The sequence below is a fragment of the Rhinolophus sinicus genome, linkage group LG05 (genome assembly GCF_036562045.2).
Source record: "Rhinolophus sinicus isolate RSC01 linkage group LG05, ASM3656204v1, whole genome shotgun sequence".
NCBI classification, from domain to species: domain Eukaryota; kingdom Metazoa; phylum Chordata; class Mammalia; order Chiroptera; family Rhinolophidae; genus Rhinolophus; species Rhinolophus sinicus.
In genome coordinates this window covers 67,388,510-67,415,026 of record NC_133755.1, presented here as the reverse complement: position 1 = coordinate 67,415,026, position 26,517 = coordinate 67,388,510, and the positions used below count along the sequence as shown (strand labels likewise).

At 46.3% G+C, this 26,517-nt stretch overlaps 1 protein-coding gene across 1 annotated transcript in view; it reads right to left on the bottom strand.

Annotated features, from left to right (window-relative positions):
- The window catches only part of NPAS2 (neuronal PAS domain protein 2), a 144,852-nt gene that overhangs the window by 68,352 nt on the left and 49,983 nt on the right, over positions 1 to 26,517 (bottom strand). The window contains exon 2 of the mRNA XM_019753869.2: positions 5,449 to 5,501. Coding sequence (XP_019609428.2) covers positions 5,449 to 5,480 — 32 coding nt within the window. The 5' untranslated portion in view covers positions 5,481 to 5,501. The remainder of the gene's footprint in view (positions 1 to 5,448; positions 5,502 to 26,517) is intronic.

The window sequence follows — 26,517 nt, the reverse complement described above, 5'->3', positions numbered from 1 at the left end:
TGCAAGGGCAGCGCTACTTCTCTCTTTGTTTGGAATCCAGACTCACTCATGTGGAAACTGCAGGGTAATATAAATGATTATGTACCCTGATAACTTCCTGTTCTCAAAATGCCTGCTGCCGCCTTAATCACCAAATAAAACAAACTGAAAGGAAGCCTCAACATTTTCTTACTGCCATTTTTTTTTTTCCTGTGTTGGGGCTTAGATGATATACGTAACACCCAGTCAAGAGCCTATGAAAGGAAAATCACAGCAAAATTAGCACAACAGGCTCAGGCTGGGAACATGAACATACCCCGCACGGGGCCAGGCTTTTCCATTCTGCATGGAGTCCGCACAGGGGTGTCAGCAAGTGTCAGCTTACAACCTGTCTGGACTGGACCAAGCTTTCCTTTCACACCTATAGGATGGACATCCAGAGAAATGAAACAGTAAAACAAGGTCAGACTCTCCTCTTAACCTTATTACTCTCCACAAGAGAACACTGGAAAACAGACCTTACAAATCTGATCATCACCCCGGCTTTGCCAAACAGACCCCACAGAATCTGTTCTTTCTCCTTTACGCTTGTTTTCGAGAACGCCTCGGTAGCTTGCCTAAAAGATCTCTGAGGGCAGGGCAGTGCTATGTACCTGTTCTTTATCTCCCACTTGCTCACATTACTTAGTTAATAAATACTTCTGGTTTTTATCTCCCACTTGCTCACCATGTTACTCAGTTAACAAATACTTCCAGGACAGTGATGGAATGGTCTCGGTTATTGGTCTATATCAACAACCCCCACCCTGCGACTCCTTGAGGGAACCTGAAGAAATAGCCAGTCTCCAATGGCTAAAGCTTTTCCTTCTGCAACACCTCCTTCTGCAAAAGCATATGTATAGGCTCCATGTTTGTTGTGTTGTAACTCCTCCCTCTTCCTTAAATCATTTTATCAGCATTGGGACTAAGGATTTGGGTCAAAGTATAATAAAATCATTTCCCTTGTGTTTGAGAACCAGCATTCACTCCCTCGAGTCCCCCCTAAATCAGGTACTATCCCTATTAACAAAAGGCAGCACAGCTCTAAACTCACCACCCGCCTTCCCTCCACAGGGTTGTGGAAACAGAACTCCCAGCTCATCGGGGATAATGCAATTTTCATTAATGCTAATGAACTACTCATTTACTATTGGATTAAAGGAAGAGGCTCACTCACATGAAACAGTTTCTTCTTAGTGTTCAGTTCTATCAAAACACGGAGCAAGGTGTATTTTACAACACTGCAGTTAGAGAACTGTGCTTTCTTTGGGAAGCAAAGATTCCCGATGGCACTTTCTGTCCCTGTCCTGTGGGCACATTGTAAACCTAAAGGAGCAGCTTCCGGGACTGTCATGAGAAGCTACTAGGGACCCAGACTCTAGTGTTTGACGCCTGAATCTGAATCCCTGTCTGCCACTGATTGGCTATGTGATCGGTTAAGCCTCAGCTTTCTCAACTGTAAAATGGGGCTCATAAGAACCTATGTCAAGGGAATATGGTGAGGATTGTAAATGATCTTTATTTTCTTCTTTAAACATTTTAGCATTTTTCGATTTTATTTTTGCATTTTTTATGTATAAGAAAATATACAAGAATTATGGGGGGAAAATTGAGATACCTATTACATGACAGTATTGGGCAAATGGTCTTCCATGGAAAATCATGAAGAATTATTTGGAGAAATGGGAAGGACCATGGTCAGAGAAGCTTATTTTGTTGTTATTATTTTTTTCCAAATAATTATTTTAAATGAACAGTGCCATGAAATGGAACAGATTTTTGTTTATTTGTTAATCCTAGTTTTAGCACCTTTAAAGTGTTGAGGAACCCTGAGACTCTCTAAAAGGGAGAAACAGTAAAAGCATGGCCCTGACTTGTTTTAGAGGGCACATTTAGAGTTAATACCTGTACTGTTGCCAACACACAGGGAGTGCTCCCTAAGTTTTAGCTTTTCTCCCGAGCACTGTGCTAGGGGCTTATACACGGCTGCATTTCATTCCTGCAGTAACCCTAGGAAGCAGCTGCAGTGATTACCACCCCCATTTTACAGAGGAAGAAACTGAGGCTAAGAGAGGTTTAGTGACTCATCCAAGGACAGAAAGTAAAAGTGGCAAGAATCAAAGCCATGCTCATCTGAATTTAAGCTGTGTGCTTCCTTCTGCACCACAGCACTTCCTGGATGACCACACACACACACACACACACACACACCCTGCAGAACTATGTCACATCAGAATTATAAAGACATGTCTGGACTGGAGCACAAAATGGGAAACGGTGAACCTCATTATCTCCATCAAACAGTTTCCTTTTTTAGTTCTAGGACCATGTGTTTTGCATCTTCCCTAAAGAAAACAGCACATAGTTCTGAATACACAATAGACACTCAATTAATATTCACTGGGTATACGTGGAAATTCACAGAAGAAAGTGCAACCGTGCCCTGGTTCAGAAAACTTGATCAACATTCCATATAAACCATGAATTCCCTAAAGCTTTGAAAACCTTGCCTAATACAATGCATGTCTTCTTGAGACAATGAGTGTTTTGATCTGAAGCTAAACATTTCTAATCTCCTCAAAAATACCCTGAGAGTGAAAATAATTCCTATCAGGCCTCCAGGTGGAATTAAGGGAAGGGCCCCCCATGTGGCTTCCACAAAACACTATAAAACAAGAGGCTTTGAAATGGAGAGTCTTAGGATTGTGTTTGTTTTGTCCTGTGTTTCCTGAGGGTATACTGCTGCTGTTCTGCTGGGGAGATGTGGGTATTGCCAAACATTCTGAACCCCTGTCCCCATCTGAGGATAAGAAGGGGAATGGGGGCCAGCAGCCTCAGTACCCCAGCATCTGTACAGGGAGGATTCCAAATTTGGGGTGTGGGTGCGCCCAGCTCAAAACAAATAGGCATGGGAGAAAGAAACTGCATATAATCTGATTAATTTCTAAGACCTTTCAGCCAAGAGTTGATTGGAAAGTCTGTATTTGATGATCCCTGAGTATGATGAAGCCAAAACTTGCATTTCCGCTCTTCTTGATTTCAAGGTAAGCAGTGCAGTAGAGAGGCAGGGCTGAGATTGGGGGGCCCGGGGTGACATTAACGATGATGATGGCAAAACAAAATGCTTGTGAACTCCAAAGTCACATCAGGACACCATTCTCAGTCTGGGCCTATCAGACAGACTGAATTAGTTCTGATATGAAGGGATTCGCTTGTGGTCTGGGAAGAAGAACAGAGTCTAAGGTTTAGGAAGCTTGTATTTAACTTCCATTTCTTAGAGCTTTAGGATGATGAGTTACTCAACCTTGTTGAGCCTTAGTTTTCTCATCTGTAAAATGGGACTAGCAATGATACATATCTCAAAGTAATGTTGAGGAGATGATATGAGATAATGCATATGAAAGTACTTAGCCCAGTATGTCTGCCCTAAAGCATTAGGCACAAAGGAAGCACTCAGTGAACGCAGGCCACCACCATTGACCTTTTCATTATTACTAATGAGAAAGCCTTGCAAATGTATTCATATAAAGTGTCCTTCATTGTCACGCATATGCAGCAATTAATACGCTTCAAAAAGAGTATCTTGGTATATTTTGTGACTGATTCTAAAATAATCCAACAAGAGAGCAGGACAGAAATGATTAGCTTGGTGTGGCAGGTCAGAAAGTGGAGGCTTAGCGAGGGGAAAGGGTTTGCTGGAATTCATCACTTAGGACACGGCTGGCCAGGAATGGAGCTCAGGTCTCTGCCTCCAGCACTCTATCCACAGCTACCTGGGAGGGAACCAAGGGACAAAGAATCCCAGAGGAGAGAACTGGAAGCTGCCTGCAAGTGAGAGAGGGCAATAAGGTTCTATTCTGGTCTAGACTGGTCTAATCGGGTCATTTGCATGCTGCCTGGGACGATGCAGAGTTTGCAACCTTCGTAGGTTGTGGCCTAAAGTCTGTAAAGTACTGTGTGGGGAACCATGCTTCCCAATGCCAAGGGGAGGGCCTGTCACTTCAGAACAAGCTGAGGAGTTATTCGTATTATCGTTGGTTTAAACTTTTATTACAGAAAGATTTCAAACACATGGAAAAGGACAGGTAAGGATCTGATGAACCCCCAGTGCTGATCTCCCAGCCTCCATAAACCTCACTCCATGCCCACCCCACACCTCTAGCTATTTCTCCTCTCTCTGATTTTTTTTGTTGTTGTTGTTAAGAAAATACTTGGGAAATTTACAGCCAATACAGACTTCCCTGTGCCCTGCAAACTCAGGTCTAGCAGGCCTGGAGTGGCTGGAATGTATTGTTCTCAGCTGCACGGCCACCCCAGGTGACATGGAAGAACAGACACCCCTGGAGCTACCGAACTGAGTGATCTCTGAGGGCCCCACTATTTGCAAGCGCAGGATTCTGTAAGCAACAACCAGGCAGTGGGTTCTGTGAAGGGAAATGGGCAAACCCTTCAGCTATGTAGGCACACGAGGGGCTATCACAGGATGGAGGGACCTGCCATGCACTCACAGTGGCAGGAGCAGAATGACACTGGAGGAAGCAGGCTAGCCCTGTCGGTTGAGAAAGGGCATCCCATGTTGCCACAGCACTGTGTGCTGGGCCTGTCCTCTGCAGCCAAATGATGTCTGTGTTACCTACTAACTGCTACACTCACCTGCGCCCTCCTCGTGGGCGGGAGGCCTCTTATTCGTCTTTATTCTCCAGAACCTAGCATAGTAACGACCAACTCGGCTGAATTGCATGAAATTGATAACATCCGACTAGATGTTACCTGGAATCTTTACCTTCAAATTATCAAGTTTATGACTCCACTTCATATACAGTAAGTATTCAATAAATGTCCCAGTGAAGCACTAGGCACTGATAAGGTTAGAAGAGCTCTGACACGCCAGCTCCCAAGCTAGTGTTTCTGGTCAACCCAACCACTGTGCAAGGTCCCTAGAATATCTCCATTTACAGGTGAGGAGACAGACAGCGCATCTGGAAATGCTGAACACAGCGCAGGTGATTGCTGCGTGGTCAGCGTGTGGGAGTGATTATTACTAGTGCTGTCCAAAGCCAGACACTTCCCCGACAGCAGAGCCAGGATTTGAACCCAGGCCTGTCTGGCTCCAGTCAGACGGCCTTGCCAGGCAGTGTCTATCCTGGAAAAGCAGTAATCAGGAGACCTGAGTCAACAGGGTTAACACATGAATATGTTAAAAATATGAACCACTTGGCAAGCACCAGACAATGAGTAATTTCAGGGCAATGAAGGAGCTGGTCTAATTTTTCTAATGGAGCACTGCAATATTTCAAAGAGGGTGGGCACCGAGGGCATGTCCCCACCGCCTGTCTTGCTGGGGCTTTCATCCTAGACCAAGCAAGGACAAACCGGGTTCTGACTGGCCGACCACACAACACCGCCAAGGCAGGAAGACGTTCCTCTTACCTCTTTGCCCTGTCTTTCTCATCTTCATCCATTAGATTTTCTATGCAGTTTTCCTGCAACCAAACAAACAAACAAATTATTACCTTCTGCTTCTAGCCTTTCTCACAGGTCTTTCTGGTTCTCCTCATTTTGTTCTTATCTAACCCACATGCCTTAGCCCAGAACTTCTCAAACTTTTTGGTCCCGGCAACCCTTTACACACTGGAAAATTACTGAGAGCTTCAAAGAGCCCTGGCGCATGTGGGTTAAAACGGAGACATCTTAAATGGAAAGCAGCCGTTCCATTAGGCATCAGAGCGACGAAGTCGTCCGATATCAAGGAGCATCTGGAAAAGCCCACTGTACACTCATGGGAGTAAAAAAAAAGCAGATAAGGGAGAAACTGACTCTGGATGGTGAGCACACCATGTGATAGATAGATGATATATTACAGAATTGTACACCTGAAACCTATGTAACTTCACTAACCATTGTCATCCCAATAAATTTAATTTTAAGAAAAAGACAGATAATATGTTAATATGAGGAAAACTATTTTGATGTGGCGGACGCCCCAGATCACACTGTGAGAACCTCTATCTAGACCCAGCTGAATGAAGCATCTGTGTATCCCAGCCTCTCACTTGCAGGCTGCCCATGACGTCGTCCAGGAGAGCACTGACTTGTTTATCTGTTCATTCACATACACAAACCCCTCTTACCATGCAGCCTGGCAGAATGGGGGCCCCAACGGAGTATAACCCACAGCCCTTCCTTTAAGACACTTACACTTACTTCCCTAGACAGTCAAAGCACACAGATGTGAAAATTAAGTAACAATCCAGGAATGTTCTTGGAGCCCAAGGTCATCAGAGGCTACCTCACTGCCTGGAATTCTACTCTCTCAGGCCGCTGGCGGAATGCCTGTCAGACCCACTGATCTGGTTCTCTCTTCTGTCACATGCTGGCCTGTGATCTTTCAGTCCCCAGAGCCACATCCCTGCTTCCTTCCTCATTCACACATGTGCGGAGTCCTGCCTGCCTGTGCGCTCCCCCTCCAGCCAGCACTCCAAGCAGAAACACTTTCAGGGTGCCCACGAGGCCAGAGTCTGTTGGGGGGACAGAGAGGACAGTGTGACTGAGATAAGGGTGGGGACCACGGAGAAGCTGAATCATTGCCCACATGCTTCTGTTCTGAAATCAGAGGGCCTGAAGTCAATCTCCAAATCCAGCACTTCGCCAACGCACTAACGTTTACTCTCCAAATTTAAAGTTTTAGATGAAAAATTTCACAGGGGCAAATGATTCTTGCTTTGTCATAACTTAGTTTTGGGACCTCGGTCTGCTGCGTGCATAGGCACAGGTCTGAGCCCGCAGAGGGAGAGGAATTCTGCAGCCGCAGACCCCGCTTCCATCCATGCCCCGTTCAGTAAAGGAGGGCATATTTAGTGATACATTTTCCAGAAACGCCGTTTAGCCGTTGAGGCTTGTCTCATAATTAAAATGGGGTTAACACATTTGCAAATAGGCATGTGCTTCATCTTCTCCAGATGGAATGTGTTCAAAAGCTTTAAGACATGAAAAATGCGGTGTCAAATCATTCAATGACGCACGACTTCTGATCTGTGCTCCAAGGAAGCTGGTGGCTGCCACGTGCCCAGGACTTGAGCGAGGACCCCGCCAAGCCACGCCCTTTACCAGGTGCCCTGAACAGAGCACCTGGATGGGGTGTGGGCCGGGCTCCAGTCCACTTTCCCGAGGTTTTGGAATGCTATTTGGAGGACTGGGGTTGCTTTGTCATAAATGGAACATCTACAAATGACTAATAGCTGTTCTTTATCAACCACGTCTTCTCTGATTTATGTCCATTTATCCTAAACATTTCCTGAATCTGTGCACCTTGATGATTTACACCGACTTGCTTTTCTTCCCCACCCTTCCCATCTCCTTGCCTGAGTCCTGTCACTTGGCCCCTGTCTAAGCCACTCTGCTTACCTGACCTATGTGGAGAGAAGACACCTAAGCCAAGTTCCCTGGTAGCACCTGCCACAGAAGCTCCAGGTCCTTACTATTTTGTCACACTTGTGGTAGCCCATGCCTTCCCCATGTATTTTTGTTTGTTTTGGTTTTCTACTTTAAAAATTGTAGTGAAGTACACATAACCAAATTTACCATTTTCAACCTATAGTCCTCTGGCATTGAATACACTCACATTGTGGTACAACCCTCACCACCTCCTTCCCCAGAACTCTCCATCTTGCAAAACTGAAACTGTCCCCATTCAACAAAAGCTGCCCGTTCCCCTTCCCCCAGCCCCTGGCATCCACTCTTCCATTTCCTGTCTGTGAATTTGACTACTCTGGGTACCTCATATAAGTAGCATCACACAATAGTTGTCCTTTTGTGACTAGCATTATGTCCTCAAGCTTCGGCATGTCATAGCATGTGTCAGAATTTCCTTCTTTAAGGCTGAATAATATCCCACTGTCTGTATACACGCCTTTTGTTTATCCATTCGTACATCAGTGGACACTGAGCCACTTCCACCTTTGGACAACTGTGAGTAGTGCTGCTATGAACATGGGGGTACCCCCTTGCAGTTTTGAGTTCCTCTTTTACTTCACAATATGGAGGATTTGGAGGAGCCCAAAGGCATACGGGAAGCCAGTGAAGGGGAAGAAAGTCAGTCCTGGGAGGCCAGGTGCAAGGAACCATAGAGAAGTTTAAGGGCTGACAACGGCTTTTCTCAATGATATCAAGAGTTCCGATGAGGATTTTGAGCCGCCATTTTTTTATGACCAGAGAGTGCCAGTGAAGAGAAAATGAGCTTAAATGAAGGCAGAGGAGATTCTGTGTGGCGCTGAGAAAATAACCGTTGATGTCACTAACCCCCCAGAGTGACAGTGGAAAGAAGTTGTAGAGTCTTTACTCTGAATAACCACATATTCTAGATGGGTTCAACATTCACGAGGTTTATTAGCCAGGGTTCCATCCAGATCAGATGGGATGGTTAGGATACTTCAAGAAGAGCTTATTTACAAAGGGGCTGCTTGTAGAGATTCAGGTGGGGAGCAAGGGGATGGTGTAGTTACCTGGGGTTGGTATCAGCAGAGCTATTAACACATCTAAGGGTGAAGGGACAGAGGGAAATGGTGACCCAAACCTGGAAGCAGTGTGTCATACAGGGGAGGTGACATTTGGTGGAGGGATGCAGCCAGCCTGAGGAAACCTTGTAAGAAGGGAGCCAAGGGAATAAACATCTCACCTCACTCTCTCCCGTGTGTTTTTCCCACTAGCCATCCCACTCAGAAGGCAGAGGCAGGGAGCCTGTTTATGTCATCCACATGGGGAGCTTCCAGGGGCAGAGACGAGGGTAGGGAGGTGTGGAGGGGCACAGGGAGGAGACCCAGCTCCCTCAATAAGGTACATTTCTTAGCAGCTCTTCCAGTCTGGGTTCCTTGGATTTTTCTGGAACACAAGCTATTCGGAGTCTTTTTAAACCTTGTTACATTGCCCCAAATTTGAAGTTTAGGCATCTGCATATAGTAACTACACACTCAAGAAACAATAACCCACAATAAGTATGAGAGGCTGATAAAATAACGACAGATTATAAGTAATGATAGATTATAGAATAAACTAAATATTCATGAGTCCACACTGATACAAATAATTAAGCAAATAAATAATATGGGGGGAGGACAGGTGACCCTTACAGAAGAATTCCAATGAATAAACGTAGAAGGAATAAGGGAAATAGAAAATCACCATCCGTCCACTTTAGTAACAATCCACCGATGGATGCTAAAATGAATGGGCAAACATTTGAGGAAAAATCAGGTTATCTGCACCATTCAAAGCATCTCTTCAAGAGATTTATTAATTACAAAAGAAAAATAATAACTTTATAAATGAAGAAGGTTGGCCCCCTTCACTAGGGGCCAAAATGAACATCCCCAGTGGTAAGTCCCATCGAAGTCTTTTGGTGGAAATAAGCGCCATTCTCTTGGAGGTCTATACCTAGGAGTATAACTGCTAGATCACAGGGTAGCCATACTCTTGCTTTATTCGTAACTGCCAAACTGTTTTCCGAAGTGGCTGCACAATTTTATATTTGCACCACCAGTTGCCTATGAGAATTTCAGTAGCCCCTCAGTCTCACCAACACTTGGTATTGTCAGTCTTCTTGATTTCAGTCATTCTAGTGGGTGTGTTGTGGGATCCCACTGGAATCTGAATTCGCATTTTCCTGATGACTTATAGCATTGAGTATCTTTTCATGTGATTATTGGCCATTTAGTTGGTTTCTTTTGTGAGGTGTCCGTTCAAGGTTTTTGCCCATTTCTCCCCCCACCCTTTTTTTGAAAAAAAAAAAAAAAATTGGGCTGTTTTTCTTCATCACACTGATTTGTAGGAATTTCTCTCTTCTGGATACAAGTACTTTGCCAGATACACGATATTGTAAAAAAATATTTTCTCCAAGCCTGTGGCTGGCCTGTGCACTTTCTTGGTGTCTTTGATGAACAGTTTTTAATTTTGATAAGGTGTAATTTATATATTTTTTATTCTATGGTGATTTTTGTATCCTTAAAATCTTTGCCACCTCAGTGTCATGAAGAATTCTCCTATGTTTTCTTCTAGAAACTCTTTCATTTTAGCAGATTAAATCTTGTGTGTGGCGCAGGACAGTGACCAAGGATCAGTTTTTCCCCCATCGGGATATTCAGTTTCTCCAGGGTCATTTATTGAAAGATGCTTCTTTCCCAATTGACCTGCATTGGCGCTTGTGTCAAATATCTTGTGTGATCCTATGTGTATTTGCAGAATCTCTGTTCAGTTCTATTTACTTACAGGGTTCTAAGATAGACTTGTTTTTAAAAATAAACTTTATTATTTTAGAACAATCCTAGATTTACATAAAATGCAGCCATTAGAGAGAGTTCCTACAAATCTTGCACCCAATTTCCTCTATTATAAACACCTTACACTAGTATGGTACATTTGTCACAATGAATGAACCATCATTGATACATTATTATTAAATAAAGTCCATACTTTATTAATATTTTCCTAATTTTAACATAATGTCATTTTTCTGTTCTAGGATCTCATCGATTAGGGCACCACATTACATTTAGTCGTCGTGTCTCCTTAGGCATCTCTTGGATGTGATCGTTTCTCAGACTTTCCTTGTTTTTGATGACCTTGACAATTTTGAGGAATATTTGTAGAATGTCCCTCATTTTGGGTTTGTCTGTTGTTTTTCTCATGGTCAGATTAGGCATAAGCGTTTTTAGGAGGAAGCCCACAGTGCTAAATGTCCTTCTCATCACATCATATCAAGAGTATTGGGCCGGCCCGGTGGCTCAGGCGGTTGGAGCTCCGTGCTCCTAACTCCAAAGGCTGCTGGTTCGATTCCCACATGGGCCAGTGGGCTCTCAACCACAAGGTTGCCAGTTCAATCCCTCGAGTCCCACAAGGGATGGTGGGCTCTGCCCCCTGCAACTAAGATTGAACACGGCACCTTGAGCTGAGCTGCCTCCCAGATGGCTCAGTTGTTGGCTGGAGCGTGGGCTCTCAACCACAAGGTTGCCAGTTCAATTCCTCGACTCCCACAAGGGATGGTGGGCAGCGCCCCCTGCAACTAAAATTGAACACGGCACCTTGAGCTGAGCTGCCGCTGAGCTCCTGGATGGCTCAGTTGATTGGAGCGTGTCCTCTCAACCACAAGGTTGCCGGTTCGACTCCTGCAAGGGATGGTGGGCTGTGCCCCCTGCAACTAGCAACGGCAACTGGACCTGGAGTTGAGCTGCGCCCTCCACAACTAAGATTGAAAGGACAACAACTTGACTTGGAAAAAAGTCCTGGAAGCACACACTGTTCCCCAATAAAGTCCTGTTCCCCTTCCCCAATAAAATCTTAAAAAAAAAAAAAAAAGAGTATTAACCGGGGGTATCACTGTTATATTGACCTTAGTCACCTGGATGAGGTAGTGATAAACTTATTTTTCAACTGTTGTTATTCACATCTACACAAAATATATACACCATGTTTTTCTTCAACTTCCAGATATCCTTTTTACCAGATGAAGAATCTCTAAATTTCAAATGGTAGATGCAATTATTAATCACAAAAAGTACAATGACCACACTATTTTCCTTGTTTTTAGCCTTTGATACATAATTATTCAACTTTCATCAGCTTAACAATTGAACCCATTGCTTTAAACATAGAGGCACTTCACTTGGAAATGTATCGAGCATATGATTTGAAAATATAAGTAACCTGCTCTTGAGAGAAACATCCTGTTTCCTGACTCTGTGACATCTTGTCTCTGTCTATATGTCAGTTCCACACTCTCTTAATTCCTGTAGTTTTGTAGGAATTCATGATACCCATGTAATCTGAGCCTTCCAGTTTCGCTCTTCTGATGTAAGATTCTTGGCTGTTCCAGGTCTTTGGATTTCCTTGTAAATTTTAGAATTTACATTGTCAATTTCTATGAAAACATCTGCTGTAATTTTGATTGGGATTGCATCAAATGTGGAGATCAATTTGGGAAGAACTGAGTCTTAACAATGTTGAGGCAGGATCCATCTCCATGGCATTTCTCTGTGCAGAGTTGACGAAGTGTATTCACTGAAGTACTCCATGATGTCCAGGTGTGACATTCAGGGACCCAACAGATATTCCCTGAGTGCCAGTGTGGTGGATGACATTAGTGAGGGGAGAGACGCCAGGGAGACTGGATGAAGTTTGGCTTTTGTTCTGAGTGGATGGGAAGGTATTGGAGGTTTGGAACAGAGGAGTGAGAGATACCTACCTCAGAGGACAGCTGTGATTCTAAAATGAACTTGAGTTTGCACCCATGAAAGTCTCCAGCATAAGCCTGGCTCACAGCAGACACTCAAAATCAGGCTGTTTACTTTGATGGCAAGGATTAGGTGTAACCCATCGTCACCCATGTCATGGTGTCTAGCCCAGCTCCTTACCCATATTAGGTGCTCAGTAAATGTATGAGAAATGAAAGAGAGAAGAGAGGGTGGGAGGCAGTGAGGGAAGACAGGAAGGACACAGCCAGGGCTAAACCCCCATTTGAATTCCCACGCGATCGCCTAACATTGACTCCCATGGGTAGGTCTCTCTCTATGACCATGGTTAATCCAGAGTAGCAGTACTTACAAAGTACATGTAAAGGTGCAATTACGTTGTGATGAATAAAAATGAAAACAAAAACTGCCATATGTGCAGGAAATCCACTTGGACAAAGAAACAACCAGAGCTCTTCAGGAGGGGCCAATGGCTCCCTCGCCAAACATCAGCTGCTGCAAAATTCTGAAAGAGTGTAATCTCAATTCATCTCCATCCAGTGCTGTGGGCGGAATGGCTGGCTAGAGTTATCCTCTCCTTACGAATCAGGAAGTACTACCCGGAAGGGCTGAGTGACCTGCCCATGGACACTGGCTCTGTGGATAGAATCCACCTTGGACTGTGTGTCCTTGGAGCTACTCTGGCAGCTCTTCTCCACTCATTGTCTGCTGAGGATGTGTGGGCTTCTGATTTCAGAGTCAGCCTGATTTCAATTTCAAGTTCAATTTCAATTGCTTGATGACTTTGAACAAGTCCCTTAAACTTCAGAAGTCTCGGTTTCCTCATTCATAACATGAGGCTAACAACCACCAGGCAGAGATGGTGTGAGGCGTAAATCATAAATGAGAGGTATGTCTACATGCACATGTGCAGTAAAGGATCAGCATGATGCTTGCAGCACAGGTCTCAAGGCAGGTCCTGTTCATCCCAGGCTGTCTCGAATTTCTGCCCTAACCTTTACATTCCGGTTATGGTCCTGAGGCCTGCTAAGGCAGACGACTCCAGTCTCATTCTTTCTTCCTGTCTGCCTTGAATTTCAATGAATATGCTCTCTGCACAGCAGGAAGTCTGCCATGGGGTACCTGGGGCTGCAGGGACCTAAGATTTCAGAAGGATGCTCCCGACCAGAAAAGGAAGGCTGTGTTGGTGTATTTCTGCTCTACCTGCAGGGATCCCCAGTGACTGCTGGCAAGCAGTGGAGACCGCTGAGCAGGGTGGGGAGGGTGGTGAAGGACCCTGGCCAGGCCCAGGAAGCAGACCAGCTGGAGAATCTAACCGACCAAGGCCAATGAGCACGAGGAGTGCCCAAAAGTCCCCAGGGACTTACCAGAGAGCCACACCCGCTGCTGGGACAGGCTGGATCTTAGGTCCCCTGGGCCTGGCAAAACATCTGGGATGGGAAGGGAAGTGGTGAGCTGGTGTCAGCAGACCCCAGTGGAAAGCCTGGCTCTGCCTTTCAGTAGCTCTGTGTGACTTTGGGCAAGTCCCTGGACTCCCGGCCCTTGTGCTCACGAGTAGAGATACCATCCGGGCCTCTTTCATTGTGTGGTTGTAAGAAGAAAACGAGAGAATCAATGAGAAACTCCTCGCACAGTCCCTGGCACAAATAAGTCATTGAAAACCTGAGTTGCTATTAATCCTAATTTCAGTAATGACAATGAGTTAAACCGCTATCAGTAGAAACTGGTACTTAAGCCTATGAAATATCTTTGGAGCAGTCAGCAGTGTGTGTGTGTGTGTGTGTGTGTGTGTGTGAAAGACAGACAGACAGATACACACAGTGGAGCTGCCTGGGGTAGTGGACCTGCTCCCAGTGTTTAGTGATAACTCAACAGAAACTGAGGTCCTTGTGACGTCGTGAGGGAGAGATGGAAGGGAATGGAATAAACCTAGACAGAAATGACTGAGGATGTCCTTGATAAATATCCACTGATTTTAATTGAATGGAAGACCAAAAGTGAGGTCTGCAAGTGACATATTCATTACCGAGGCGAATTTCTGCCCTAAGGGCTCTAGAACATTCTTTCTCACAGCCATGCCTGGCCAACTGATTGGAACTCTGGCCCTTGGTGCACAGGGACCAGCAAATGGCAGAGTGACTATCTGCTCATGCCACATCTGCCCTGGGTCCCACCGAGTGTCAGCAGCGAGGTGGGAGAATAATGAATCATACAGAGGACTCACTCCTGGGTCTCCAGAGAAGGCTACATGCCACATACATGGAAAGGTATGTTATTCTACAAGAGCAGGGGTTGGTGATACTTTTCTGTTAAGGGCTACCTGGTAAGTATTTTAGATGCAGGCCAATATGGTCTCTGCTGCAACCACTCAGCTCTAGCATTGGAGTGAAAAGCAGTCATAGACAATGAGTAAGGAACACATGTGGCTGCGTTCCAATAAAACTTTATTTATAAAAACAGGCTATGAGACCCTACCTCAGTGAGCTTCCAGATGGAACCACTTGAATCACTACTCAGCCTTCCTCTTCAATCTCTTTTCACTTTGCACATTTTGTACAAGCCTTTATAGGCCCAGTGGGTCACTCATTTTCCCCGAAATGACTATCATAAGCCTGTTCTGTTGCAAGGCCAACGTCTGTACAAAATGAAGTCAGGAGGTTTTCAAATTGGCTGAGAAATGGTTTGAATTACAGGTCCCAACTTAGCTGGAAAATTTTAATATTCCTCCCCGCCATACCAACCAAACCTGGTGAATTTCGTTCATTAAGAAGAAAAAATATTGAAAACAAGAACAAGTTGAAATCGAACAAGGCAATGCCAAGCACACACATTTATTATCAAAAGCGTCCTCCCAGTCAGTCCCTAGTGAGGGGAACTCATGTCCTTTGGATTAACTTCTGGATCTCACGTGTGGGAGCTTGACCATGATTTTTCCTCATTAGATTAAGAAATAAAAAGGCTTTGAAAAACAGTCACTGATGAACTACGACGCTTACTTGTCTCCCTTTGTCCTTTGGGAGAGGCTAGGAAATAACTTCCATATCTTAATTCTTCCTCTCCAGGGAATGTCGTTTTGGTTGCAATGATTCATTCACTGGAGGAAAAAAAAATAGCTTTGCTAAAGGAAATGGACAGTGAAAAGCTGAGAGCCGCCTGTTCCTGTTCTCTCGCTTGCCCTCCAGCTGAGACATTCTCTTCAGCTCTAGCACATTCCCCGACTCGGGAAGGCAAAGTGGACAGGTCGAATCCTACCCTTAGCCACTCCCACCCGCACTTGTCCCAAATAGCTTGCCTCCTGGGACTTGCTGGGGGCCTTGCTGAGCTGGATTCTCAGAAGAAACCAAGATGAGACCCCACCTTCCATGGTCCTATGAAAATTATACCACAAGCTTGTCCAAGGTCAACAATGAGGCTTTATCTGCCTCTTAGGATCATGGTTCCTCCTTCTAAGGGTCTGATGAGTCATCATTCAGGGGAACGGTGACATAGCAATGAAAGAATGGATGGAGAAAGTTAGAAGATTTGTTATTAAGTAAATTTACAATGACATCATTTGGTCAGCAAAGAATTTCCAAAATAAAAATCATCGCGATAGCTGGGTGGAAGGGTTATCCCAACACGATATATTTGTCTTGTAACCTTTGAAACTTACATTCCAATCACTTAAAATTCCTTTCAGGGGGGCCCCTTCATAAAGCATTTAGACTGCACAATGTAATCTTGAGTCAATTAGAGAATCTGATGGGTGACAGTGTGGGGTCAGGGTGTGGACAATAGAGGCCTATAAAAATCAGCAAGAGGGGTAAAAGGAGATTTATGAGTCATGTTTAGAGCTGTGTCAGTGAAAGCCTTTGTTGGGAACTGCTGTCCAGCTGCCTGCCACAAACTGAAACAAATCCATAAAACGCTGCCCCAGCCCAGCAGGGCCCCTCCCCACAACGGTTCTTCCCGGTGCTCCTTTGGGCCCGGGAAATGCTCATCCTAATTGTGCTGGAGTTTGCGATGAGAGCAAAAGAAAAAGAAGCTCTCTTTGAAACAAGAAGCAAACTGGTTTTGGCTGTGGAGCTTTGGGTTGAATATTAGAGTAATTAAACATCAAATAATGTTTAATAAAAGTGTGGGATGTTTCCTGTGAATTGCTGACTGTGGAAGGTGGTGAAATCAATTTGGGAGTGAATGAGATGTAGGTTTGGATGTCCTCCACATGCCTGCCTTCAGGTAGTGCGATGGCCTAGACGGAGCCGGGGATTGAATGACTGCCTGACCTGTAATGTGGGCTGGTACCCACTTCCCACCGTCCATATGAGAACCATCAGGACAGCTCATCTATACAAAGCACTTAGAGAAGACAGGCTGGGCAAGAAAGGTGAAACACCTCCTTTCTCACAGTGCAGTGATCAGAAGCCATGACTTTGAAGTGAGAGCAGTTAGAACCTTCAGAGCCTAACACCACCCACCTCATTGATACAAAACAGCCTTCCTTTTTGCATTGTCTTCCCTCTTCTCCCATGGCAATCATGACTTTTCTTTACAGTTTAAATAGAGGATGCCGTCTGCTCTCCCTGCAAAGCCAGGCAGCTCCTGCCCACTGCCTGTGCTGAGACAGCCTGCAGGCCGAGCTCACGGCTGCAGGAGGCCCCACAGGAAGGCTCTTCCTCCAGCTGCGGGACTCCATCGTGACTTAATGGTGATAATGTGTTCCCTTTCCAAAGGTATTCATGAAGTCATATCCACCGTGTCCCCTCTGTTGGGTCTCTAATGGTATAATTCACTGGAAAGGATTGTCCTTGGGGAGGTGAGTGCTGCCCTGAGGGGTTCCCTCTGGGATGGGGGAATGAAAGCACCATCCATGCCACCTGGATAGCCTTCCCCACCTGACACAAGTCTGGTTCGATCTGTGTGGATGGCTGGGAAACTGGCCTTGGTGACTGGCGCCTAGACCTGTCTGTCCAGCCTTGTGCCTGGGGCACAGTGCTCAGTGCTGGCTTGAGGTCACCTCTATGTTGGTGGCACACGCTGTGTGCACTCTTGCGGGCAGTGCACAGACTCTGAGCCACAGTCACTGATGCTGCAGGGGGCCTGAGACAGGGCACCCTGAGAGAGGCCCAGCCTACCCTACAAGAAGCAGCCCTGATGAGGGAGGGCAGAGGGAAAGGCGACACCCCCTGAGACAGACTTAGTAAGGCAGCCACCATAGGAAGGTCCCGTGGAAACGGTCACATTTCTGGGCGCCCCATCCGCTTTCTTTAGAAGACAATTTCCAAAACAGAATAATGTCCTTCCCTCTCTTACCCCACACTGGCCCTTCAATCATTTGCTCGCATAACAAGGACAACAATGATTTGCATTTCCCGAGGGCTTCCCAGCTTCCCTGGAGCAGGCTATGTGTTCTCTAGTCCCATCATCACTACCATGACATGTACCCTGAGGCCTGTGCAAATTGGGGATCCTGGAAGCTGATATTTCCCCCCAACCATCTTCTCCTCAAGAAACACTTGCAGCCTCTTCCAGAGTCTGAAAAAAGGCCTGCCCTGTGGACATGACACAAATGGGAAGATGGGGCACAGGAACAGCACTTGGGCACTTGAGCCCCCAGCCCACCAAATAAAGGACTCGAAGTACTTCCTCCAGGAAGACCCTGGCCGTGAGTGGAAAAGCACTGGCTGTGACACAGGCTTGTTTGTCAAGCAAACAGAACGTAGGCAGGTGCAGAAATGTCTGATTTTTACACCGTGTAAAGGCCAGTTGGGTTTTGTCCTGCAAAATCTCCAGGACTAGAAGACTTTGCAGGACTGGAAATCTCCTGTTTCCCCATTATACGCATTCAGATATTCATGCTGTAAATTAAAGAGAGCTTAGAGGATGTCTCTCCTCACTCACATCTGCCCTGGGTAGCACTGAAGAAACTGCAAGAGAAACGAAAACTATATTTTTTCTTTTCTAAACAGAGACTGAATTCTCTCCGCTGACAAACGTCTAATGAAGCGACCCCAGTAAACACACAATTCGCCCACTAGCCCGACTCCCCTCTGTGCCCAGCTCCCCAGCTCTGGGTGGTTGGCTTCAGGGTGTCAAGGAGAGTTCAAGACGCAGCCCCCTTGGTCAGGTCAGGACGGTTCAGTCAGGGCTTTGGATTAGAAAGGGCAGGCCCAGGCTCCCTTCCAGAAGGCATTTTGTGATGCACAAAATACATGAGTTTGTGAAATAAACTACACATAAAGCTCTAGCTTCTGGTTTTCTCATATGTCAGCTCATTTGGTCATGACTCTCTGATCATATGATATTTTTACCCTGAACAACTCTAAGAGACACTATCCTACATTCACAAGCAGCAATATGGCAGGATTTGGGAAAGGGAGAGAGAGAGAAAGAGAGAGAGAGAGAGAGAGAGAGAGAGAGAGAGAGAGAGAGAAAGTGTTTGGGGGGGAATATGTGCACCGCAGTGAACACCTCCCTTGGCTCAGAGGATGCACTCTGATTTCCTAACCACAGCATTCACAGCCCCAAGGTGATGAGATGTTGATTCGTGATTTCAGCCCCACCTCCTGTCACTTGTCACTTAGTCCCCCAACCTCTGTCCCCGACATCTACACTGCCAGGATGTCCTCCTTTGTCTCCTATGCCATCACCCATCCTCTTCATCCCTCCAGCCCTCCCCACCCTATCTGAGGTCAGGGGAGAACCACTACCCAACCCCCTCACCAACCTCACGTCATTATAACATCGATTTATTTCTGTCGTGTGAGGTCACAGCTCTCCCCCACCCCTCCCACTAGATGGTAACCCCCTGAAGGGAAGACAAGCACAGTTCCCGTCCTCTGTGTATCTCAGCAAGCAGCAGATGTCCCAGGGCTCATTACAGGCCCCCAGGACAGGAGATCTACAGAAGGGGGGCTTCCATTTAGGAATCTGTTTCTAAAGTTTGGAGAGAAGCCGGGCCTTTGGTTCCCAGCAATAATTCACCATAACACAAGACTGCCGGGGGAGAGGCTGAACTGAGATGCAAGATGTCTGGTGCATGGAGCCTGTCCCTGAGTCACCTTGGGTGCTGGGCCCTAACCCTTTAGACTAATGGAAAACAGGGCAAAGAGATTAAACCACGTTCACTCAGAAGACTGCCATCTGCACGACTCAGAAAGCTCCTTGCTCTGCCCAGCCCCTCTGGACAACGCCAAACAGGCTTAGCCTGCTGCGGGCAAACAGGAAAAGTAGGTCAGCTCCGAGCACAGCTCTTCCACCATGATGAACTAATGATGGGGACGAGGGGCGGTCCATGGACAGAGGGCGGGACCGGCTCACGGCCCAGGCTGGGGGGTGCAGGCCAGACTCCAAGGAGCAAACAGAGAACCCAGGTGAGGAGGAAAATGCAAAGGAAGCTTGGGGAAATGGTTCTTTAAAAAAAATAATAAAACCTGCAGAAAAAGAACAGCGTGACTGACACCCACGGCCATTTCCCTGCCTTCAAAGGCAAACTGACCCGTCTTGATGGTGGTGAAACCGCCCCTTCACCTGCACAGGTGCACCACCCTGCCAACCTGCACCAACTGCTGGCAAACCATGTTGCTGCCCCCAGCTGGCTACCTCCCCCACCTGCTCCTGATGCCTCTCCCCTCAACTCCCCCACGGCTACTGGTAATAACCGGATGCTCTTGGAGGGGGCGGGGGGCGGGGACGGACTTGAGTCAGTGGTGCCACGACCCTCAGGCACAGGGTACTGTCGGGAGGCGAAGGCACTGCAGGGGTCCTACATTTCCTATGTTCGGTCTGGGCTACAGCTGTCCAGACGGAAAGGCCACTCCTTTAGGCCTCTTGGGCTCGAAAAGGAACAAAGCACCGGCTACGCTGAGGGCAATTCCCTGGAGGCCCAGGGGATCTAACCTACTTCCAGGAGTTGCTGTCTTACATCAGGTCGTCTCGGGGTGGGGGTGGGGGGACAGCACAAACCTGGAGACTGATGCTGGGATCCTCGGGGGTCAGTCCTGCTCCCCAGGGCTCCCATGGTGGGACAGAACCCCTAGCTCAATCCCTCAAATAGCTCACGCATGCCCCTGGAGCAGGAGCAGGAGCAAGTTAGTCTGCAGATCCCAGCGCTGGCCAGGCCCCAGTGCCGAATCTGCCGGTATGTGTAATTTTTAGAAGGCTTTTTTCTAAAATGCTGGACATTGTTTCCTCTTTATTTCATTTCTGTAATGAAGATATTAGAAGGTTTTGTCAATAAACCCTTAGAAACGTTCAGATCTAAAAACCCAGGACTTCGGGAAGGTTCCCCTAATCTCTTTCTCAGAAACAAGCTTATCTGAAAAGTTTTCTCTTTGGCATTTTCAGGAACGAAAAAGCAGAGGCCAGAGGGTCCCTCAACCTCTACAACAGTCAGTCCTTCCTTCCTCCTCCGGGCCCTGGGTCTTCAGTCATACATTTAGCATCTTATGTTGTGCCCTGGGCTCCCCACCACTGTCCAGAAAGATTGTTTGTTAAAAATGTGACTGTCGTTTAACTGGCTGAGAGACCTCGGGCAAGGTACTAAACCCCTCTATGCCTCAGTTTCTTACTTTCACAGGGCAGCTGACACTTCAGGACGCAATCCCTGTACAGCACCTAGAATGTGGGCCACAGGGTAAAAGCTCAATGAATGTTAGCTCAGATGGTTCTTCTTCTTATAGCAATCCAGGAACCATTCAAAACGTAGCGCTCCACATTTGAACAGCAGATCCTAAACACGGACATCAAGTAGCTTTATTTTTAAATTCCAAAGGTGTTCACAGCTACCAGGGAACCTGCACAGCAGCCCCCCCCCCTTTTTTTTTCTTTAAAGATTTTATTGGGGAAGGGGAACAGGACTTTATTGGGGAACAGTGTGTACTTCCAGGACTTTTTTCCAAGTCAAGTTGTTGTCCTTTCAATCTTAGTTGTGGAGGGCGCAGCTCAACTCCAGGTCCAGTTGCCGTTGCTAGTTGCAGGGGGCGCAGCCCACCATCCCTTGCGGGAGTCGAACTGGCAACCTTGTGGTTGAGAGGATGCGCTCCAACCAACTGAGCCATCTGGGAGGCAGCTCAGCTCAAGGTGCCATGTTCAATCTTAGTTGCAGGGGGCGCTGCCCACCATCCCTTGCGGGACTCGAGGAGTTGAACTGACAACCTTGTGGTTGAGAGTCCACTGGCCCATGTGGGAATCGAACTGGCAGCCTTCGGAGTTAGGAGCATGGAACTCTAACCGCCTGAACCACCGCGCCAGCCCCCAGCAGGCCCTTAAATATCTCTTGCAATCCAAAAGGTACCCAGACAAGAGGACTTGCATAACAGTATTTTCCTGAAGAGCTGGCCATAAACATTTCTGTGAATTGAATCACACTTGCAATGTGTGGGCTCAGGGCCCACTCATTGGAAGGGTGCAGAATCCACCCCCTTTCACTAATGATCCTTCTGCACTGCAAAGCTTGTCACCACCACTTAGTCTGCTTAACAAAGTGTCATACACCTGGTTTCCAGGAGGCCACAGCTAACTACTTTTTTTTTTTTTAACTTTGAAATTCTAGGTAAAATGGGGGAAAGTTTGGATTCTTTTTTTATTTTATTTTAAATAATTAGTTTTATATTTTTAGCTAAATTTAACAAAGTTGAAAGTGAAATGCTATTAAAATCAACTGACTATACATTAGTCAAACCTACTCTTCAGAGCATGTATTAATACAGCAGCGTTAACTCAATGCACATTCCATTATCTTGATTACTTAACTACAAGTCGGTATATTTCATGGTGTTATAGTCTCATCTTTACTGCAATAAAGTCATGCATTTTCAATCCCCAGAGGATGCTAAATCCTCAACTCTATGAAAAAAACTAACCAGATTTTTTAGAACAGAACTAATCATTCCAAGGCCACACTCACATTTTTGGATGTTATAAATGTAAACAGAAATAAATTTCATTTTTGCAAACTTGTTTGAAAGAAAAGGAAACCAACAAACTAATAAATAAAACAAAAGGAGATGTCTGGTTTAAACAAAGAGACATTTAAAAAATTTTCTCATTGTTTTCTGAGAAGCAATACATATTCATTGCAATTCATTCCTTCTTTGATTAAGAATTAAAAGGTAAATGATGTTAGTCCATTTTTCATTAGTCAAAGTCACGTTCTCTATTATACATATATATAGAATATATATATATATACATATATATAAAATTTAAAAATATATAATTAAAAAAATAAAATGGCAGTAAGAAGTATTAAGTCCTTCCTAACTCTCCTGCAAATATTGTCTGTCTTGTTTACTTACATTCTCATTTGAGACTCTTCTCCTTCCCAAGTTTTTAAACTGTTTATTCTGCCTTTGCTCTGTAGTAGAACTAGCTCGTGCCTATGTAAAAATGACACCAGGCCAGTTCCCTCTGCAGAGAGGTCTGTCTCCGGCCCTGTGCTTGCAAACATGTTGAGGCCATGAAAAATTACATTAACAAGGATGACAATAGAGCTCTTCTTAGCCATGATCGCAAGTGAGGTTCTCACAATGTATGGTTGTGTTCGTGTGTGTGTATGTGTGTGCTCATATGTGTTGCGTGGCAACACGGTAAGATGGGAACACAGTAAGATTTATACCACCATGATGCCAAGCATCCCAAGGGCAAGAAGAACGCGTCTACATCTGAGACAGGATCGTGGTGAGTCACGCAAAGCATGTGCCTTCCTCTTTCTGTTGTCTCTTATCTTGGTTGCAGGAAAACAAATGCAATAAATTTTCGATCTTCCCAAGGTACGGTCTGCCTTTGAATAAGTTCCTAAGTGTCCTTTTGTGGCCACAGGGGGAAGATGAGAGGAAGGAACTGAATTCAGGAAGAACATCCTCACTGAAACTTAAAAATACGGAAAAGTACGTGGTTTTACACAAAAACAAGCAGCTGGAAAAGTGCCTCATGGAGCTGTGGCCATAGATCTGGTTTTGGAAACCAGAATACAGACCCAGGGTTAAGTTCTCTCAAGGACCTGCCCTTGATCTGGGGGACTTTCATGTGGCAGGATGAGGAGAGGGGAGTACAGAGCTGGCCCCCCACTGGAAGCAGGATCCTTCTCTCTTTCCCCAAACTCACAGCATGTTTTAGGGCCACACCAGGGGCGAAGTAGGAAGACTACTGGGTATGTGATGGGGCCCAAAGCAGTGGGAAGGTGTGGACTATGGTGCCAGCTCCATCACTGACCAGCTGGGTGGCCTCGGGGAATCACCTTCTGTTTTGGGACTGGGGGTTCTTCCTTGGGTGGAATAAGAAATAATTTTGTAAACTATGAAGTGTCATAGAAAAACAAGGTCTTACAACTATTTGAAGATGGTCATTTAGCCCATGTACAATCTCAAGTAAGAAGTACCTGTGCAGGCATCCATACAGGCGACAGGAGGCAAGATGAGGAAGGGTGATAAGAATACATGGGAGCAGAAACCCTGGTTACAACAGAGCATTTTTCCATCCATGACTGTGCCATGGCGACGAATCAGGGTCACCCATGCTAGTCTGTTCTCTCCTTAACAGTGTGTACGTAAGTCTTTCATATCCTGGAGCACGTGGCTACCTGAAGTTCAGGTTTAAGTTGCTACCATGTGTGGCTCTGACGTGCCTCCCTGCAAATGAGTCAGATGCAGGTCAAGGACCTGACTCCGGTCTCCTGCCAGGCGCTGATGTTCTGTTGGGGATGACTAGGCCATGAACCCATTCTGACCCCTGACCTTGCTTGCACCACCTATGACAGTATTTGCATTTGCATGGCTTGGCATACACCCAATGGATCCCAGCAAGGCCTTCAGTTTTTGGATTGGGGTCAGTTAAAATAAAATTAACCCTTCTATCTGAAATGTAATATTAAAGAAGTAAAATGGCAATACTTGTGGGTTGTCTGTGCTGTGGTTGCTGGATGCAAATTCTCCCTCTAGTTGTTTCATTTCCAATACATTGTAGATTCTGATGCCCTTTAGGGTGTATACCTACGTTTGGAAGTGTAGGACACATATGATTGCAAGTATAATTTCCTTTTCTTACAGAGGAAAGCAAGTTCTATTCCCAAGACCATCTGACTCCATGCCAACTTCTCTAAAAAAGAAGACAGGTAAACAGCAGTCTACCTCCCTTTCCCAGCCAAGGAGGGAACAGGACTTGGGAACAGCCTGCCAATTTCCAAGTCTTCCACAGAGAAAGTACACATCTGTGTGTGTACAGTGTATGTGTGTGTGTGTGACTTTATATAGGCAAAGTCTCTGTCACACAGTCCAGAATACAATGTGAGCTGTGTCCACTCCACTGGAGATGCACAATGGCTTTTAGGAAAGCACCAAGAAATCGGTCTCTATGGAATCTGGAACCCACAGCCATTTTTTAAAATATCGAAGGAACAGCTGGTGGTGGTCACACAAAGCTCCACACGTGGTAGAATGACGGAACTACACATGCACCTTGTACCAAACCAGAATATTAGTACTTGGAAGGGGGTCTGCTGGACCCCCTTCATGCCCCACTCCAGCACAACTGAAACAGCGAGCCCTCCAGCCCTGGCCCAGGACTCCTCCCCGGGGCACCCCTGTATGGCCTCCGCCCTTCCCCACGTCTGGGGAGGCACCGTGTGTGTCCACCATCATTCTCACCTTCACCAGTACCCTCAGCTTGGCCCCCACATCACAACCCAGAATGCAGAGCGAAGTCATGAGCTGAGATCAGGAGACAGGAAGCTGGGCTCTGGGTCAGCTCAGGTGTATTTGGCACCTGAGAATTTGATCCAGCAGAAGGGGCTCCTGCCTTGTCTCCATGCTTTGTTCACCTCTTCCGCCTCAGCACATCAAATATTTACTCGGCCTGGGCTATGGGCAGGGCTTCGTGGTCAGCTTTAGAGAGGTGGGTGGGAAATCAGAGATGCAGGATACAGGCTCCCAGGAGGCACGGGACTGGCACTGCCATCAGCAGTGATTGGAGCCCTCTGGGCCTCAACTTCCTCATCTGGCAAATAGTGAGTTTGTCACCTGTCCTGGCGGCTACTTGCAATTGTTCAGATAAAATGAAGAAAAGCAGTTCAAAGTGTTTTGCAAATAAAGGTCTACAGCCGCACTTCTCAAACTGAAATGTACACACGAATCGCCTTGTGATCTTGTTAAGTGCGGGTTCTGATCCGGTGGGTCTGGGGAGGGGCTGAGACTCAGCACTGCTACTCAGTGCCCAGGAGATGGGAAGCCGCAGGTGCCCTGGCCACACTGTGAGCACTGCGGATCACGAGGCAAGCAAGGAACCACTGTCATCAACACAAGGACATGTTGGGGTGGAGGAAAGGTCACCTGCTTCCACCTACAGCAGATGGACACCCAGGGGGGAGGCTTTGTCCTATACCCAGGATGCACCTTAGACCAATGGCATTAGCACCTCTGGGCATGGGGCCTAAGTGTTATTTTATTTTATTTTATTTTAAAGATTTTATTGGGGAAGGGGAACAGGACTTTACTGGGGAAGAGTGTGTACTTCCAGGACTTTTATTTTCCAAGTCAAGTTGTTGTCCTTTCAGTCTTAGTTGTGGAGGGCGCAGCTCAGCTCCAGGTCCAGTTGCCGTTTCTAGTTGCAGGGGGCTCAGCCCACCATCCCTTGTGGGAGTTGAACCGGCAACCTTGTGGTTGAGAGGACGCATGCACTCCAACCAACTGAGCCATCTGGGAGCTCAGCGGCAGCTCAGCTCAAAGTGCCATGTTCAATCTTAGTTGCAGGGGGCGCTGCCCACCATCCCTTGCGGGAGTCGAGTTGTTGAACTGGCAGCCTTGTGCTTGAGAGCCCACTGGCCCATGTGGGAATCGAACCGGCAGGCTTCGGAGTTAGGAGCATGGAGCTCCAACCGCCTGAGCCACCGGGCTGGCCCCTAAGCGTTATTTTTTTATGTTCTTTTTATGTCCCCCAGCCCCCCGCTCCGCCCGACCCCAGGTGATTCCCATGTGTACCCAGGGTGGAGAACCACTGTTCTAGAACTTGAACAACATCCATTACATCCCAGCGAGTGCAGAATAAGTCTCCTTCACGGAATTGGGACGGGCTGGTCTTCTTCCCAGCAGCCTCTCCTACTTCCTGTTACTTGCACTTATTAGAAAATTCTTCCTATTGAGCTAAAGTACCACTGGCCACACCTCCCCCAAGGGCTTCTACTGATTTCTTTTTGCTATGTGTCCAGGGGCTACACAGAATGACAGCCCTCTGATTAGATTATTATTTTTGTAATTGGGGTGAAGTTCACTCAACAGGTAATTAATCA